Here is a 20,542-nt window from a genome sequence, read left to right as displayed (position 1 = left end):
GAACACAAAAGTGAAGCAAATTACACCGTAGTCACACAGTTCACAAGAATAAGGTGTTCTTTCTTTGTCCAAGCGCTCCTGCTGTGTGATATCACTTTTTTCTTTTCTTCTTATTTAACATGGTTTAAAAAATATGCCTTATTCTTCCTTGATTGATGGGGCCAGTTATAGTAAAGTCTCACTTCCCCAATTCTCTGACTCCCTTTCCCACATGCATAATTCAGTAAAATAAAAGAGTAGTGAAAGCATTGAGAAAAGCTCCAGCTCTCTTCTCTAATCGTCTTCTATATGAATCTGGTTAGATTTGAGTTCTTTGGACATTCTTTTTCTGTGTATGAAAACTATGTGTTTAGAAATAAGAATTAAATTACATGTCTTTTTCATTGTTATAAAGAATGTTAGTATGCAGATTTTTTTTAATCAAGAAAAACCCAACATCCCACCCACTGCTGGTTTCTAAGAAATAAGAAAGGAATTGACAATTTAAGAATCATGTTGAGTTTTTATAGAATGAATCCATGTATTACCTGAAAGAATGTAGACAGATAGATTTTTATCTGTGTGTAAGACTATACTGATGGAAAACAGAGAACAGAATTCCTTACATGTGTGAAGGACAAGTTTGGGGTGTCTTAGCCCACTGTACTACTGATTATTGTTACAGTGAACAAATACTACAAGTAAATTCGACAAAACTCCATCTTCTCACTATGAATTTCCATTATTTTTGTGGATCTGTTTCAAAATTCTTCTGAAATTTCATTTTGTTTTCACAGTTCAACAGAAACAATTCACCATTCATTGAAGAATTGCACATCAGGAAAAAATTAGTCCATCTAAAGACTTTTAAGCTTAACTTTATACCCGAAGTTTCATTTCTAAATCCCCAAACTAAAAATCTTAAGAGGTTTGTCTTCCCACACTGCTTGTAAACATTGGTCTAACTGGCTTATAGTCTTACCAGGAATAAGATTTCAAAAGGACGAGCTGAAAATATTCATTGTATTAAGTATTTCCTTCTGATTAGAGGAATTATTTCATAACAACACCTGTGTACCATTGGAAGTTTCTATTAGTTTGCCACAATGATCCAATAACCTAGATGATGTGATACATGGATGAGATGGTGTTGCCTAATACAAATGCTGTTAATGAATATTCAGTTCTAAGGACATATCCTCAGAATTTCATGATTGATTATTAATCAGTAAGTGCATATCTAATGATTGCTGTTACTAAAATCACCTAAGTAGAAAATTAAAAGTAACTGGAAACTTTACTTCTTACATTGCCACATTCTTTTTCTTTCAGGGTTGAGGAATCTTTTCTCTGTCAAGTTTCATTTGGATAGTTAGAACATTATTCCAGAGCAAAACAAAATTATCAGTATAGGCAGATTGCCACCAGAAGCTGATGAGAAGCATACATGTCTGTTTTGTCACATGCCAAATTTTTCCATGGATTCTAATTCCCACCCCAACGCCCTTTCTTTTGTTTACAAGTTAAGGATTTGGGGGACAAAATTGCACATAAAATGGAAGCATTTATTTAAGTAACTTGATCCTTTGAAACTTGGAGATTGTGATGGAAGAAATGAACATATGCCTGATACCTGAAAGGCATTAAATAAATGTTGGCTGAGTGAATAATCGAGTGATTGGTTTCATCACAGTAGGAGGCCTAATTTTTCATTTAAAGCTTGGAACAAATAATTGATAGAAGCAAGCAGTAGGGATATAAGACATTCTTGGAGGGCTGGGGATATGGCCTACTGGTAAGAGAGCTTGCCTCGTATACATGAGGCCCTGGGTTCGCTTCCCCAGCACCACATATACAGAAAAAGGCCAGAAGTGGCGCTGTGGCTCAAGTGGCAGAGTGCTAGCCTTGAGAAAAAGGAAGCCAGGGACAGTGCTCAGGCCCTGAGTCCAAGGCCCAGGACTGGCCAAAAAAAAAAAAGACATTCTTGCAGAATCTTATGAATCAATGTCTGTCAGGCAATTCTTGTGCCAACAGTGTAGATGTCCCTTCTCAAAAATGTAGCTTTCAACTTTGAATCCATAAACATTCTGCCTTAAGTCATGAGTGTTTGAAGTTAAAATGTTCCTTTAGTAACTGTATATGTTAGAAGCATGTTCCTTTTATGCATGGTATTACCACATAGACTAGATTGCCATACTTTAAAACCTTAAACACAAGCCTTGAACTCCAGGCATTGTGTACAGAGGAATACTCTACCACCTCAGTCATACCTGCTCTGTTTTCTTGCCTATTTCTGAGATGACATCTTGCTTTTTTCCCAAGCCATCCTGGACCAATTACTCCCTACCAGAGCTAACTGGAGTTACAGATGCCAGTCACAGTATTCAGTTTCATCTATTGAGATGGAGTCATAAGAACCTAATTGTCAGGCTGGATTGGAAATATAATCATCTCAATCTCAACCTCCCAAGTAGCTAGGATTACAATAGCCTACATTTTAGCTGTCAAAATGTACTCTTTGTGATAAAGGATATTCCCAATGTTTTATTTAGATATCATCGTAACATATACATAGTACTGGATTTTAAAGGAATATTTTCACAGAGCAGGCTGAGAATTATTTTTGAAGTAATTAAATGGAGTTATAGTACATATGCAACAAAATAAAACCATTTAAATGGAGGTAATCTAATCATTTAGCAATTTTTACATATTCAAATATAATTGGGTTGTTGTGTGAAATGCTGTTTTTATTAATCCTTTTGTAGAGACAGACTTTGATTTAGTTAAAAAGTAAACCTGAAGTGATTTAATAAGCTTGGTTTTGCTTTGTGGTTTACACTTGAAACTACTTGGATCTGTAATTTAAAAATGATGTCTCGGCAGAAACTCATCTCAGAGGTAAAAGTTCAGGTGGAAAACCAGGCACATGGCATTCTTTTCAACGTTACTGCCATCTGTCCAAATGGGACCAGAAAGCCAGGAACTGTTGGCTGTGGAAACGTGACAAGCAATGATGAAGTATGTGGCTCTGTGTTTTTCTCATTTAAAATAAATTAAGTTGTGAAGAATGAATGCTTTCTTCCAGAAAAAAAAAATCAACCATTCTGAAAAGCTTTCTTACTACTGATTGCAAGAAACTTATTCACACTTCAAAGTAACTTTCATTGCCTCTCCCAAAAGTTTCTTTGTGTTTTAACTCAATTGACTGTTCTCTCCTAACTTTCAAGTTAAAAATAGATGTGTGTTTTACTAAGTTTTTAGGTTTTAATTTAAAACTTAGGTGGAACAACTTGTGTAGATGAAAGAATCACATCTCTTCAGGAAAGTAGTATCCATAATTATAATGATAAGTCTATCTAGTTCCAGCCTACTAATTCTCAGAGTAACTGTGAAATGGTACAAAATAAACCACCAACCTGTAGCAGCTGAGAAATGCTAAGAATTCCAAAATCCACTTTGTGATAGCCTCGGTACATGGATAAGGAGATAGGGAAATTTGTTAAGAACAATCAGAAAGGAGAAGTAGCATCACTTAGCTAGGAAGGGACGAGATACAGAGAAGAGAGGTCTGGGTTAGAGCAATATCTGGAATAGTCCAGTGCAACAGGGATTCACTAAAACTGATCCAATAGGGAGGAGCACATAGAAAATGCTTTTACAGAGAGTCCTTGTAGGTTGAGCTGTCATTGCCTGTTGTGTGTGGTGTGGGAGAGCATGCATGCCTGTTACTGGAGCTTAATCTCAGGGCCTCACTCTCCGTTAGCTGTTTTGGCTCAAAGCTCAAACCTTACCACGTGCATCATACCTTAACTTACAGCTTTTTGCTGGTTCATTTTTGGTAAAAGTCTCAGGACTTTCCTGTCTGTGCTGACATTGAACTGCAATTTCCTCAGCTCTCAGACTCCTGAATAGCTAGAATTTATAGACCTAAACCATCAAAGCCTGACTCAGTTACCTGATTTTTAAGTAGATGGCTTGAACTAGATTTCTAGTCTCTATTCCAACTCTGAGGTTACATATGTTAGTAATTATTTTAATGCCATGCTGTTGGGGGGGAAAAGAACAGAGATTGAAAGAAATAGAATGTCCTAAAATTCTAAGATTGAATAAAAGAGAATTTTCCTTTCATTTTAGTTAGAAATTATTTTCCCTTCTTGGGAATTTTAGAATCTGTAGGCAGTGTGATTTTGCCCACCAGCTGTACATTTTAAATTAATTATTTCAAGTATTTAATTCTGTAGTTTCTCCTTAGATTTTGTTGAAAAGACATATTATATCAGTTTATAACATGTTTGTTCAATTTCCATTAAATTGCAAAAAAGGAATTCTAATAAATGAAAAATTATGTAGTTATTTCTTTCAAAAAACCTTACTTAGAACAGTTTTCTTTACTTCTCACATTTTTTCTTTCTTTATGTATGCTTCTTTTTTCCCCTATACTTTCAAACAAGTCATCTAAACAGTTTGGCTCACAGAAAAAGGCATCTGGCACCTGCTCATGTGCTAATCTTTAACCTTCTTAGAAACAAAAACGTTTCTAGTACAACTTCAATACCAATTGTATTTTATATAAAAACATTAACTTTCCTAGTATATATGAAAGTCTAAATGTAAGTAATTTATGTTATGTATAAGATGATATAGTACAACATAATTCTAAACAGAATGCATAGCTAGCAGGAATTATTTTCAAATTACAATGAAATTTGTCTCAGTGTGAACAAAGTTATATATGCTTCTTGTTTGCCAAAACACACAAAGATAGTAAAGTGAATCAATGAATAGACATATTAAATCAATCATTTTCTGCAAAACTAAAAAAGTTGAAAAAGGAAATATTGGCAGGAGAAAGAAACTCCATATTGTCATGAAGAAAACCAAGCCCAGGAAATCCTTATTTCTGACTGACCTTCTCCATCTGAAATATCTTAAGGTCTGTAACTTGAGGTCCTAAGAGCTAAGGAATGGAAAGCTGAGCCTCTTTCTCTTGAGTAATATCACATAAAGCCTCTGATTTGTTCCATTTATGGCCTTTGTCAACTAAAATTTTAATTTGACTATGAAATCTACTCATATGCCTAGAAAATGTGAAGAATAAACAGAACACTTCCAGATGCTAAACCAGTAGATCAGGTGCCTATTACTTTGGTTTACCTGCCTCTTGTGCCCAATACTCAATAAGCTCACATTTTAAGGATGAATCCAGAAGGTAATATATTCTTTCCAAATTGTCCTAAGACAGTAGCCAACAAAGATGCTATAAATAGGTATATAAGATCTATTTAATGCTAGGATAGGGTTAAATTGCAATCATTATTTTTTAATTCTTGAATTTATTAATTAGAAAATTAATTACATGAAAAAGAAGATATTTCATCTACACAAGGAAAAGATTATATATATATATATATATATATGTTTTATAATTGTTGTTTTCTCCAAAATGGTATATTACTGATTCAAATATTAAACAATACCAGGTGCTGATGGCTCCTTCCTATAATTCTAGCCACTCAGCATGCTGAGATCTAAGGATAGAGATTCAATGCAGCTTGGGCAGTAAAGTACATGAGATTCTTATCACCAATTAAACCCCCAAAACCAGAAGTGAAACTGTGGCTCAAGTGGTAAAGTGCCAGCCTTTAAGCTAAAGAAGAAAGAAAGGGAGGGAGGGAGGGAGGGAGGGAGAAAGGAAGGAAGCAAGCCAGTGACAGTGCCCAGGCCTTGAGTTCAAGCCCCAATACTCTCTCTCTCTCTCTCTCTCTCTCTCTCTCTCTCTCTCTCTCTCTCTCTCTCTCTCTCTCTCTCTCTCTCTCTCTCTCTCCCTCTTTCTCCCTCTCTCTCTATCTCCCTATCTCTGTCTGTCTCTCTTTCTTAAATAGATAAAAGTATTAGAAATATAAAAACATGTAAATATATTTCCTTTCCCTCCTAAATACAGGTTCTTTTCAATGTAACAGTCACAATGAAAAATTGCGAGGTCATGGGAGGAAAAAGCTTTGCAATTCTAAAACCTATTGGTTTCAATGAAACCACTAAACTTCATATACACAGAAGCTGCCACTGCCAGTGTGAGGAGCACAGAGGGCCTGAGAGGCAGTGTATGGATGAGGCCTTCCTGGATCCCAAGTGCTTGCACTGTGATGAGAGTAAATGTCACTTGAGTGAAGACCGATTTCCATCCGAGAGTTGCCAGTCACACAAGGACCAACCCATTTGCAGCGGTCGAGGAGTTTGCATATGTGGGAAGTGTCTATGTCACAAAACAAAGCTTGGGAAAGTATATGGACAGTTCTGTGAGAAGGATGACTTTTCTTGTCCATATCACCATGGCAGTCTCTGCGCCGGTGAGTACTATACACAGACAGTTTTTCACTAATCACTGTTCTGCTTGCCTATGTATTAGTGTGTCTTTAGGTCCCATGTTATAAATTGCCATCACTCAATCTGAATGAAAGGCTCAGGGTTTCAGAGGATGTTCAGTGAAGTTGCAACTGATCTATAGCACACGATTTTATAGTTTGAGTGTATAGAATATAATTCTATATCAAAACCTGAAGTAATCTATGATCTTCATGGATCCCTTGACTGTGGAAATTTTTATACCAGAAAAGGAAATTAGTGATGATGGTTGACATGTATTTTAGAAGAATAAGGGTATTCTTCTACAAGCATCTGATTCATTCTGTCCAGTAGCCCCTCCTTCCTGCTTTCTCAGAGGACTTTATTTCTGTCAGGATGAAGGGAAGTGAGCTACATAAATATCCTTTCCATTCACTAGAAAATTCTAAATGCATCATTATAGATAGTATTGTGAGTGTGCTGTCATTTAAACCTCTCCAGTTTATTTTTAGGCCACCATCAACAACAGAATTGCCAAAGGACAGAATTCAAGAAAATATTGAGGAATCTAGTAATCTAGAAGACCAGTCCTCCTGGCCACACACAGATCAAGTTTTTAAATGACATAAAAAAAAAAGAAAAAAATCAAGATAATGTTTATTATTGTTTGCCTAATTGAGCTTACCGCCACCTACAGGCGAGTGTCCAGAAAATATGGACAATTTTTGAAGATTAAAAATAAACTACCTGTCATTTATGTTCTTTCGTGGTTATTTCCATGACAATGTGGTAAATTTCACTTATAGTAAAAACATATTTAAGTACTAGGACTTAAAATATTTGTCAAACTGTTAATGGATGGAAATATTTCACTGTCATAAATAGAGGCTATGTTAACACACCTGTAAAAATACATTTTCTACTCTTGTGTAAGCTAAACTTGGTCTGTAGTACCTAAATTTACAATGGCAAGTTGTCTTTCCATTTTATTATATAGACAGAATATTTTCTACTCCAAACACTTATGCAGCTGTGACTGGAATTTGGGTATATGATTTTAAAATGAACCAGAAATTATCTCCTTATAGTTCCTTTTAGGGGGACTTTAACTTGATGCCTCACTCTTGCTTGCTTGTATTTTGTTGTTGTTGTTGTTGTTTTGGTTTGGTTTGGTTTGGTTTTGCTAGAGCCAGTGTTTTACCACTTGAGCCATACTTCCACTTACTGTCTATTTATTTTAAAAAGAAAGGAAATATTATTATGCAGGGAAGAGACAGAATTGTTTGTGATCATTCTGCACAGCTCTCAATCTGTGAAAATTACAGATTCATTGAGAATCTCAGTCCTTACAGGGAAATAGAAAAACTGAATGTGATGAACTATCTGTGTGACTACAGTACTATTGACACACAGGTTGCTAAGAATCAGCTTTGAGGTGTTTTATATTGTTATATATGAGTGTAAGCTTTGGGACTGACATGCTTGTTTCCCACTACTCCTTTTTGGGAATAAAAAAATATGTTCACAAGTCAGCTAGCTGGAATTTATAATGGAGGCTGCCCAGGGGAGCAAAATTTGGCAGACACTCATTTGGCCTGGACTTGCAAGCTTTACACTTAGCAAATTGAGCCATCCCATCACAGTCTATGGGACAGCGAATCTGTATGATGCTTAGAAACAAGAGAGATAGGGTGACGAAAAGAAGTGAGAGAAGACAGGAAGGAGAGAGGAATAAGGAAAATTATTTTACCTCTAGTCAACTAAGCTTGGGAAAAACTATGTAACCTTACAAAAGGTACCTCTTGTAAATTTTTTTCTCACATTGGCATATGAAATTTTGGGCACTTCTTAAAGTGTAAAATTCATTTAATTATGCATAAACAATATGTCCACAGTGAATTTGCTTACATAAATGCCCTTCCCTACCCTTTTGCCCATCCATCCTTACCTCCCACATGTCATCTTTCTCTTTTTCAATTACTACCTATCTCATATCACTTCCTGAGGATATGAAAGGATTTTTCAGCTTCTCATAAGACCATATTTTTATACACGCTACTAACAACACTGAAGATTTGTTCTATCCTCTCCAAAACTTGTCCTGGGACATTAGCAATAGAAAGACTAATAGAACAGACTACACAAGTCATTCATTGCATTGGTGGCTCATTCTTGTAATCCTAGCTACTCAGGTAACTGAGATCTGAGGATCACGATTGTAAGACAGCCCACACAGAAAATCTGTGAGACTTTTATCTCCAATTAACCAGCAATAAGCCAGAAGTAGCAGAGTGGCTCAAATGAGAATAGCACCTAGCATTAAGTCCAAAAGCCTAGAGTAGGATTGTGAGGCCCTGAGTTCAAGCCCCGGTACCAGCATACACACATATTCACACACACAAAAGTCATCAATTTAAAACATCAATTTACACATTACTTAAGTCTCTTCATAATGTTTTCTCTTATTTAAAATCAAGTGCATAATGGCATACAAGTATTCCCTTCATACTTATTGGCCCAATATTATTAGTATGGATAAATTACCTACACTAACACAGCTTTAAAAATAGATACACTAGACTCATAGGCTAGACTCATAGAAAGTGATGTCTTTATTCACTCAACTGAGAGTGGTGCCAGAGAGATAGACTTGGAATATGGTTTGGAGACTGCTGGCAAAATCAGTGGTGATGGTAACCTGAGTACTGAGGTGACTTCCTTGCAGGGCATGGAGAGTGTGAAACAGGAAGATGCCGGTGCTTCGGAGGCTGGGAAGGGGATCGGTGCCAGTGCCCATCAGCATCAGCCCAGCAGTGTGTCAACTCCCAAGGCCAAGTGTGCAGCGGGCGAGGCACCTGCGTGTGTGGCAGGTGTGAATGCACAGATCCCAGGAGCATCGGGCGCTTCTGTGAACACTGCCCCACCTGTTCCACAGCCTGCAGTGACAACTGGTATGACTGATGCAAGCACAGGCAAAGCAGTGCTTTAGGACAGCTGCCTCCTGTTCTTCCTTATTCTGTCTTCCTTAATCTCAATAGTTGAAAATTATTAATAATAATAACAGCAACACAACAATGGATCTAGGCCCCAGTGCTTCATGCCTCTAATCCTAGCTACTCAGGAGGATAAGATCTGAGGATTTCAATTGGAAGCCAGCCTGGGCAGAAAAGTCTGTAAGACTCCTATCTACAGTTAAGCACCAAAAGTACCAGAAACAGAGTTGTGGCTCTAGTGGTAGAGTGCCAGTCCTGAGTAAAATAAATAAATAAATCACAGGGATAGCACCCTGGCCCTGAGTTCAAGCCCCAAGATTGTTACAAAATGGAATAGGAGAATTTAAGAGCTAGAAACTTAGATCATAATCTTTGGTCTATTAGGTGGCTATAAAAGATTCAGAATAAATCTGCACATTCACTCCCATAGGTTGTTTTCAAAGATAATTTCTTATAAGTACTGCACGCTAACCAATTGCGCCACTGAAGCTCCTTCAAAGATAATTTCTAAAGATAGGAGCCACTTACTAGTTACTTGTTTGATGTACCACAGTTTGTCAAACTGAGCCCTAGTTTGAAAGCAATAATAATCATAATACCTTGCAAGAGTTCTGTGAAACAATTAAATAATTTATATATAACAAAATGTATTTGGTGCATAGTAATTATAGAATAACGTTAGCTACTACTACTATTGTATTTTAATTTTAATATTTTAATGAGAATAAAATGGCTATGAAGTACCATATAAATTAATGTTATATAAAAGGAAGATTATGTTAAATAAAAGTGACATTAATATTTTAATATAATTAATTTTCCTTTGAAATTCAAGACCTGCTCTAAGACTACCAATCTAAATGTTATTGCATTTTCCAATTTGACTTATTCCAATTTTTTAAAATATTTACTTTTATCAGATCATTAATTCAAGTAGATTTTTTAATTATACATAATAATTTTTTAAATCATTTGGAAAAGCAGTGTTTCAACATCTTAATAGTATTTTTTTTCCTGATGGGCCTCATTAAAATTTCCATTATCTCCTCACTATTTTGTTATTTTATTTGTTCTAGAAAATACTACCTTCTACCACTGTATTAGAGAAATAACTGTTTTCAACCCCCCTCACAGGAACTGTATGCAATGCCTTCACACTCACAATCTGTCTCAAGCTCTACTTGACCAGTGTAAAACCTCATGTGCTCTTGCGGAACAGCAGATCTATGTGGACCAGATACCAGGTAAACAGCAGCTCATCCTCAAATCACTTATCCAAGCAATAGAAAGGATCTATGGAAAAAAATTAAACATTAAAAAAAAATGAAAGGAAGGGGCTGGGAATATGGCCTAGTGGCAAGAGTGCTTGCCTTGTATACATGAAGCCCTGGGTTCAATTCCTCAGCACCACATATATAGGAAACGGCCAGAAGTGGCACTGTGGCTCCAGTGGCAGAGTGCTAGCCTTGAGCAAAAAAAAGCTAGAGAGAGTGTTCAGGTCCTGAGTTCAAGGCCCAGGACTGGTAAAAGAAAAAAGAAAGAAAAGCTGGGAGTTAGTGGCTCACACCTATGATCTAGATACTCAGGAGACTGAGATCGGAGGATCATGGTTTTAAGCCAGCCTGGGAAAGAAAGACTATGAAACTCTTATATTCAGTTAACTACCCCCTCCCAATAAAAGCCAGATGTAGTGTTGTGGCTAAAATGGTAGAGTACTAGCTTTGAGCCAAAGAAGCTCAAGGATAGTGCCCAAATCCCCCAAATTCAAGCTCCAGGACCACACACGCACAAAGATCAGTGAGTTCACTTTTGAGTTCATTACAAAGCATAGCTTTCTTTTTTATGAAAAGTTTTCTGAGGTATCATAGATATACATAAAACACAGGTAATGTACATGATTTAACAAGTTTGTAACTTGTACTTTGCATCACTCTTTTTTATGTGTCTGTGTGTGCACTCAAGAGAGAGAGAGGGGAGGGGAGGGAGAGAGAGGGGAGGGGAGGGAGAGAGAGAGTCCTGGGTCATGAACTCAGGACCTAGGCACAGTCCCTAAATTTTTTGCTCAAGACTTGTGCTCTACCATAGTTCCTGATCTGTGAACTGGTGATGGTAATACCATTCTTGATGCTATGATGTTAAATAAACCATTGAAGATGAAAGAAGTGCAGAAAGTAACCCATGTATGCATGCCCATACATACATAGGGAAAGAAAACGAAGAAGAGTACTTTTAAGTTGATAAGAAATACTACACTTAATCTTAGCCAAAAGGTAGGCTAAGACTATTCTGAAACAAAATTTTATTAGCACTCATTGGGTGCCGGTGTCTAATGCCAGTACTCCTAGGTACTCAGGAGGCTGCAATCTGAAGATTCAGGTTTGAAACTGACCCAGGCAGGAAAGTCTGTGAGACTCTTAGCTTGAATTAACCACCTCCAGAAGTGTAGGTGTGGCTCAATTGGCAGAAGGCTAGCTTTGGGTAGAAACCTAAGGGACAGTACCCAGGCTCTGAATTCAAACCCCAGTACCAATACATATACAAAATTACTGGATCTCAAATGTCATAATTCCACTTTGGACAGAGGGAAGAAATAGAAGAAATTAGAAATTAACTCTGAAATGAGGCCTTCACTGAAACTTCTCCTACTGTCTTCATTGAAGTGGTTTATACTGTTGCAAGTTTCTCCTCCATACTGGAAGAAAAATCCCAGCTCTTCTTAATGAGATTTGAGAGCAGAATAAACTTTGTCTTGAGCTTTGTTTCCTTTCACTTGCATCCACCCTCATCTTAACCCATAATGAATTTGGTTCTGAAACAGCCCCATATGCAGCCAGCTGGGACTATATTATTGCTGTAGAAAGCCAACTATCTTTCTAATAAGTAGGGCCCTTACTGTCAACATGTCATTTATTACATGAAGTAAACACTACACTTGCTTAAGTGTTGTTACAAACAGCATTTCCTTAAAGCTCCTTAGGAAAAGCCCTGGCCTGTCCTAAACTAAGAAAAGCATAGGCCAGGGCTAAATCTTTGACCATCCACAGCATTTCAAAGCACATGCAAATTTGAACCCCCAATAATGTCCTCTGTATTAACCTGCTAGAAATATCTCTGAAATGTATTTAGTAGCTAGAGGGCTCTCCTCCCCTTGACAGCTATTGTGCAAAAAGAGGGAAAGGGCATTGGTTAGGCACCTCTATTATCTATCCACTCAATCACACTTAAAGGGCCTTCCTTCAGTCTCTCTGGCTAAGCTTCTACCAGGCAAAAAGCCAGGAAATGGGATCAAGGCACGTGCCCCTTCTGCAGATCTACATTAGCTGCCTGAGTGGCCTAAATCAACCAAGGGACCTGACAATCCATCACGACAATAAGCAAGAAGACCATTAACCTGAAGGTGGCTTTGGGATTTCAAAGGGCCTCACCCTTCGAACACTACAGTTCACATTCCACTGCCATTCAATCTATAAACATTCAATCTATAAACATGGAAATCTTACACCTGGGGTCCTGGCTTTTGTACTCCAGTGAATAACTCTGGGGTCTGCCTTTGACATTCTCCTCAAGTTCCCTTTGAACTAACTAAGAGAAATTGATCTCTATTCATCCTTCACCCATGGAGAGGATCTTCTGCTTTTGTCATTGGGCTTTCACCTTAGTGAAGAGCATAGTTGGTTATCACTCAAAATTTGGACCCAAGTCACCCAGGTTTGGATGATATGGTATTCTCAAGCTCCCTAGAGTGAAGGATGACTTCACCTTTGAGATGAGGATTCCGAAGTCTGCAGCAGGGGTAGAGGAACCTATACCTATTTAGGCCAGGAAGTCATTTATGAATCTGGGGCAGCTGATGACTCTTGTGGAATACCCAGTATTTTGCAACCTTGTTCCTCTAAGATTAGGGTAATACCTCTGGCAACAGCAGAGCTGCAGATTTTCCAATGAAAATGTTGCCAAAGGTCTGTTGCTGAAAGAGAGAGGTCCAGCATGCTGCTCTTTTTGCCATGGCGTTGCTATTGCTTTCTCTAGTACTTATTTTGTGGTCAGAAAAGAAACACATAATGAACTTTTGGAAGCAAGCAGAGTAGACTAGTAAAAATTCAATTAATAAAAGGTGAAGCAAGAGCTTTGTGTATTTTCCTAAATTGGACACTCCTATTTCTTGGAGAAGTCATGTGTAACAATAGTGAAATCTTACACTGCAATTTCAGAGGAAATATTTATTCTTCTATTAGAGGGGCACTGAATTTAGCTTCTACAGATGTTTACTGTAGTTTCCATTACTGATATTCACCAAACAAATAAAAAGAATAGCAAGAGAAACATATGCTAAGGCCTGAACTGTGAAATAGCTTTTTAAAATCCTATTTTTCACATAATGCCCAACAACACATACCACAAAAAGAAAGGGGAAAAAAACTTCCCTTCTCACTGCCATAGATAAAATTACATTTGGGGAAAGGACTTGGGTACCTCCCAGCTAATGCAATTGTGGAGTCAAGTTCCAACGAAATAATTCAATAATTTAGTTGTGATTATTCTCCAAAGGAAGGTTTTCTGTTGAAAACATCTTAATAAAAAAAAGAAAGAAAACATCTTAATAACAAATATGCAATAAAAATTAGAGTTGACTATTTTGAATCAACATTAATTTCAGTCCCTAATTTTTCAGAAAGGCAGATTTGCAAATATCCCTGATTATATTCATTGAGGTGTAAATGCATGGATTAGATAGAAATGTTTGATGTATTTACTTGAATGTGTTTGAAAACTATTTGTTTGTTTGCTGTTTTGCAGAATGCTTATCTACTCCAAGCTACTTGAGAATATTTTTCATCATATTCATAGTTACATTCTTGATTGGATTGCTTAAAGTCCTTATTGTTAGACAGGTGATACTACAATGGAATAGTAATAAAATCAAGTCTTCATCAGATTACAGAGTGTCCACCTCAAAAAAGGTTAGTAGATTTTGTTAGAAAACAGTTACCAGGGACTGGGAATGTAGCTCAGCGGTACAGTGCTTGCCTAGTATGCACAAAACCCTAGGTTCGAGTCCTCAGCGCCACATAAACAGAAAAAGCTGGAAGTGGCGCTGTGGCTCAAGAGGTAGAGTGCTGGCCTTGAGCTAAAAGAAGCCCTGAGACCAAGCCCCAGGATGGAATATATATATATGTATGGTTATCAGTAAGTTATTGTCTAGTTACAATGTTTAGGCCCTTAATTGCTAATTAATTAATAATGCTATTTCTTCTTCATCAAGGATAAATTGCTTCTGCAAAGCGTTTGCACAAGAGCAGTAACATACCGACGTGAGAAACCTGAAGAAATCAAACTGGACATCAGCAAACTCAATGCTCATGAGACTTTCAGGTGCAACTTCTAAATAAAGATAAAATAGTATTCTATGGGAAACTGGATTTTTAAAATAATTGCTCCTAAAAAAACAAAAGTCACAGGAGGAAACATGTTGCTGGAGATTGTGCCCCTTCCTGGTTGAGTGCTGGCAAGCATCATCGTCATGTGACTCGCCTAGCTGCTGAATTTTTCAGAGAAAAAAGTGTGTCTAACTACTGTTTAAAGACTAAGACTAGTGTCATTGTAGCACTTTACTGTAATATATAACTTATTTAGATCAGCATAGAATGTAGGTCATCTGAAGAGCACTGATTACACTTTACAGGTACCTGCCCTTCTTCTGCTTCCTCGAGAGACACAATGCTGACAGGCAAGTTAGCACTGTGTCTTTTCAAGGATGCAGTGAGCCCTGCACAGAGCATGCAGGTGGGAAATATCTAACCTGGCAGTTCCATTCTGAAGTGGCTGCACACTTCAACAATTGGCAGAGGCTTGACAAGAACAGCCAGATGAATAAAGGGTTAGTTTCACCCTTTCAAGAGGTGGACAGATAGATCCAATTGTAATGGGTTTTGCTTTTTGAAACTGTATAGTTTGATGCATGTGTATTTATGTTTGCCACTTTTCGAAAATGGATGCTGATTCCAACATTCTCTTCTTTTGCCATTTATGTTTAGTTTTTCTTCCTTCCGGGACGTTTATGTCACAGATGACTGGATTTAATAAGTGCTAAGTTACTACTGCCATAAAAACCTGTAATACAATGTCACTTTATTAGAATACTAGTTTTAAATGCTGAATGTTAATAATGGACACTGTAAAGTATCTTCTAAATCTGAATAGCTTCGTTGTTTGAATATGTGGAGTTTGGTATCTTCTTACCTGGTAAACTGGATGATTTCACCATATCATTTATCTATCAGTGAATTGAAATTGGTAAACTGAAATCTACAATGTATTTAGAAACTCTGCTTCTAGTCAAGTACCATTTTTTAAATGGGGTTTCTTAGGTCTTGATCTCAAGTAGGCATCAACATTTCTCAAATGCAAAACTATATTATTTTTTGCTCTTCCATGCACCAAAACACCTTGCCTTGAGTCACCAGAACCCTTCTTGCCAGAGTTCATAAAAGTATGAAACTGGAGGAGAGTAGGTAATAAGGAACTGAGGTTTAGAAAATATAAATGATTTCTCAAAAGAAAAGAAAGAAAACAAACAACAATGACAAAAAACCCAATCAGTATAAAGTGACCACATTAGAAATTAGCTATCTTCTCGTTACAGGGCCAGTGTTCATTGCACAATATCATGCTACCTCTTGAAGTTTTAAACATTCAATTGATGAATATTTTTAAACATGATTTAAAAGTATATGAGAAAATTTCACAGCACAGTCAATGAAACTGAATGATCCATAATGGGCTTCCAGGTTTCCCTGCCCACCCTCTCCTGATAAGAGACTGAAACATGGCCTAACAGCAGGAGAATCCTTTCTTCACATCCTAGGCTGTGTGGCTCCCTGCTAGCCTCCAGTGCTCCTGGGAGCTGTACACGACTCATCTTGAAGCCTTGATACAGAGACCTGTGAGTTCTAACTTCCATCTGTCCTGTGTATAGCTCAGAGTTACACCTTCAAGGAAAGAATTCCCTTAAAAATATGACCTTATACTTAACCCCAGACATTTGCTGTCTTCCAGAACTTCTGTGAAGTTCTAGGTCTTTGCATTATAATGAAGACTTACTTCCATCCTAGATTTTCCTCTAAAGAGAACTGAAAAACACAGAAATTGTTCTAGATGTAGCAAACCCAGACTCCTGCAGCAAAACAATCAGGATGTTAAATTGAATTCTGTTGCTTTCCCTAAGAGAAAGATTGGGGGCATTCTCATAGTTCAACACTGTGGTTCACTTGTGCAAGAAAAAAATCCTTGGTCTCTAACACATAGGTCACCAATGGCTATAATCATAGTTACTCAGGGAGTTGAGACATGGAGGACCTCAATTTGAAGCCAACCCCAGGGCAGAAAGTCTCCAGTTGTCTAGTAAAGAGTTAGACTGGAGGTTCTGTCCATGCAGTAGAACACCAGTCATGACAAAACATCTCCAGAATTGCAAGTACCTGAGTTCAAGCCCTAGTAATAGCCAAAACAAAGAAACAAAGCATAGTGAATACTTTGGTCACTGAAGATAAAATAAAATTGTATTTTATTCTCAGTCACCTATAGTAGTATCCTTTTATAAACACAAATGGATACTTGAAAAGTCCCTAGGAAGAAAAAATAGAAGATAAAATGATTGTTTTAAAATGAATATTACAATGTTTATGAAAAGTAATCTTACTTCCATGTTAAAGAGCAAAGAAGCATAATAAAATGAAATCATAAAAAATGAAAGATTTATATTTTCCAAACCATCACTTGTTTGCACTAACTTAAAATGGACCAAGACAAGGAAGTCATTTCAGTGCTAGGTGATGAAACATAGTTAAACTTGGGATTTCTTGTGCTTCCTCTTTTCCTTTCTTACTTAAAGAGCTAGTTCTTAGTGAGTGTAGGGCTTATATTTTACTTGAATAATTATGTAGTGCATTGTGAGGAAAGAATTACTATTTGACTAAGAATTAATTAGAAGGTGATACAGGGTATCCTTAAATTTAATAACTTATGTAAATAGAGCTTACTTTCAACTACTATGACCACAGGAGCCTTTTGAGATTTACTTATATTAAACATGACTAATTGGATCTTAAATTGTTAGCAAAAAATTAAGAACTTGAACAACACTTTTGGTATAGGAGCATGTTTTATGTCTTAAAGTAGGTAAGAATAAAAAAAAGTGCCATCTTATACATACACAAATATACACACACACAAAAATAAAGCTATGTGAAACTTCTTCCTCTGAGACATCTTTACACTGCAGTGCATAAATGTTTATAGAAATTTGCTATATGTTTGGAATTTTCTACTATTTATAAAGCCCTATAGATTGTTTGGCTGACTCAGGAATTTGCTAAAATTCTATCCCAAATGTTCAATTTAGCTTTTGTTTACAAAATTTTTTTTAACCATAAGTGTATCTGGAGACCAATTTTTTTTTTTAAATCAAAGATAGTGGATACATCGATGCAATACATCACCAAAGAATACATCACAAGTACTTGTAATATCTACTGAATCTCTTTTGAAAAAAAAAATTTGTGAATAGCAACAGGCATCCAGGAGACACTGAAATATTTTATGACAAACCATGAAAATTATAGAATCACATTGCTCCTGGTCTCTGGTAGAGCCAATTAGGCTTTTGTGGCTTTTCCTTTCATGACTCCTCTTTTCTTTGATTGCTTTGCCCAATGAATTCCTCAAATGATTCAAGCTCACTAACACTAATTATGAAACAAATGAACATCATTTAATGGTATAAATATGTCCTTCATTTCCAAAGCAATTTAGTGATTTTAACATACATTTGAATCTGCTCTTGAACAAAGTGAGACCCATTAAAAGCTAAAAATTTTAAGTTTGCATAGTTCTTTCCATTTCCAAGGATTTGAGACCTACAGGTTTACATTAAAGAAGCAAATGAAATGCAATTACACAGTCCAATCATTGTGCATATTCTATTTTGCTTACTCTTGATATTTTAATTTATGACTATCCTCACGAATATTGGCCTAAAGTGCTCCATCTCATGCAATGCAAACCTCTTCAAAGGAATATAGAACTAGCATTTTCACAAATTATTTCCTTTTCATTTCTTTCACAATTCCTCCATAGCAAATTTCTTATGTGCAGCTGGATATATGTATGTATGTATGTATGTATGTGTGTGTATGTATATGTACATACACATACATACACACATATATGTACATACATATGTGTGTACATATATCCCTACATATGTCTCATTAATTCTAGGGCCACTCTATTTTAAATTTAACATCTCTATAGTTGTGATATCTCTTGAACCACTTGGGTATAGTGTATGTGCTTGTGTAATGTTACACTAATTCAATTTTAACTAATCAGTCATGGATGTAAGGGTATTCTTTTTCTTATCAATGTTTGTGAATTCATCTATGGTAATATGTGAAACTGATTTTCAGTGTAACTTAATCACATGCATTTGGAGCCTAAATGAATATGAGCTAAAATCCTGTGTATCTGGAAGTTACAAAGGCTTCAAATTTTCTGTTTTTGTTTTATAATAGTGCCTGTCATTTTAGCAAACATAATTGACAAGAATAGGTAGTTTTCACACAATTTTGCTAACAAAATTTTGTTCCTTCTATTCCTTTCTAAGGGATTCTTTTGTAAAAATCATCTCCATTTTCTTTCAAAATTGACTGGAAAAATATTACATGAAAACCATCACAATAGATTTTACAGCATTTTGTATGTCTTATGTCAATGACAGGGGGAAAATATGATGCAGCTCTCAATCTTGTGGAAAAAACTCTCCTGCTTTTTTTATTTGTCTTGATCTTTTCTGTTTGTTTGAGGTATTCCTCAGCTCAGATAAATTTTTCCCCAAGCCCATGTAATGATGATTGTAAAACTGCATATTTAAGTTATTTTAATTATGTGAAACAATTGTTCCACTCTCCAGGCAGCTTTTAGTGAAATACCTGAGAGTAACAACACTACTCCTATACCTACCTGACATACCTTTTTGTATAAAATTTACCTTTGTAAGCTAACTCTTTCAATGGTGTTTTTAGCCTCTACTACTCACTTCAGTTAAAATTGTCTAACAGGACAGATTAATAAAACCACTGTGACCATCAGGGTGGAAACATGACTTGCCTAAGGAATGTTTACTAAATTTACACTGTCCCACAGACAAATGTGACTGTGAGACAAGTATGGTACAGAGATGTTATTAAAAATATGGAGTATAAGATATTTTAATGCTAAATTATAAGAAAGTACAAATTTGCACATATTAATATAGAAATTCATTTTGTGTATATTTAACAAACTTTTTAAACTATTTTACATTTGCCAGCTACTTTATTAAGGTTTATATAAACTTCTGCAAAACTAATTAGAGATGTTCTTAAATTATCAGTGACATAACCTTATTTTGTTTCATTTAACATGTACTGCCTTTGTAAAAAGAAATTTAATATAGAATCTATTTTTAAATTAAAATGTTCGAATACACAATAGCTATAAGGAGGAAGAAAATTCTTACTGGATATGTTTTATATTATTTCTGGCTTTCGACTACACATAGTTAAATTGCCTTAAATGATACTAGAGATTGAGAATATGATAATTTCACACAGTATACTATGAACCTGTTCACATAACTTGGATTGACTACTAACTTCTGGTTTATGTATTTATTTAAGAGCTGACACTGTAGATTGTTGTGAGATGTTTATTTTTCTAACAGAGCTTAAAATAGTTATGACAAGGCATTTAATTAATGTACCATTTGTTTAATAGTAGATGTTAATCCACGTGAAATTTTGTTTCAAAATAAAAATGCAAAGATCCATGAATACACAGAATGCTCTCTATTTATCATGTGTTTCACGACCTTCAAAACTGTCATACAAACATCACAGTGTCACATGAGAAAATGTGGTAACCCTCATGCACTATCACTGGCAGAGTGCATTGCACTGGACTATTGCAGAGCCAATCATAAGGAGGAAGGAGTGGGGCTAATTGTCCTTTTCTTCTTTGCTAACAACACAATTCTGAAAACACAGAGAATATCCTAATGGTAAAGATCTAAGTATATACATACACATAAATATATATGCATATATATGTATGTTTATACATACACCTACAAGGGACTTCTACTATCAAATGTACAGTATAAATGTTGGTACAAAAATCTAACATAT

The 20,542-nt window shown here is 36.1% G+C and overlaps 1 protein-coding gene across 3 annotated transcripts in view; it reads left to right on the top strand.

Moving 5' to 3' along the window:
* The window catches only part of Itgb8 (integrin subunit beta 8), an 83,857-nt gene extending 63,673 nt beyond the window's left edge, over nucleotides 1–20,184 (top strand). For all 3 annotated transcript variants that reach the window (XM_048339720.1, XM_048339719.1, XM_048339721.1), the window contains 6 exons: nucleotides 2,866–3,000; nucleotides 5,924–6,329; nucleotides 9,050–9,275; nucleotides 10,452–10,561; nucleotides 14,115–14,278; nucleotides 14,581–20,184. In XM_048339720.1, coding sequence (XP_048195677.1) covers nucleotides 2,866–3,000; nucleotides 5,924–6,329; nucleotides 9,050–9,275; nucleotides 10,452–10,561; nucleotides 14,115–14,278; nucleotides 14,581–14,703 — 1,164 coding nt within the window. In that variant the 3' untranslated portion in view covers nucleotides 14,704–20,184. The remainder of the gene's footprint in view (nucleotides 1–2,865; nucleotides 3,001–5,923; nucleotides 6,330–9,049; nucleotides 9,276–10,451; nucleotides 10,562–14,114; nucleotides 14,279–14,580) is intronic.
* The last annotated feature ends 358 nt before the right edge of the window (nucleotides 20,185–20,542 follow it).

The sequence above is a fragment of the Perognathus longimembris genome, chromosome 2 (genome assembly GCF_023159225.1).
Source record: "Perognathus longimembris pacificus isolate PPM17 chromosome 2, ASM2315922v1, whole genome shotgun sequence".
NCBI lineage: Eukaryota > Metazoa > Chordata > Mammalia > Rodentia > Heteromyidae > Perognathus > Perognathus longimembris.
The sequence above is the reverse complement of the archived record's forward strand: the minus strand, read 5'-3'. Positions and strand labels throughout refer to the sequence as shown.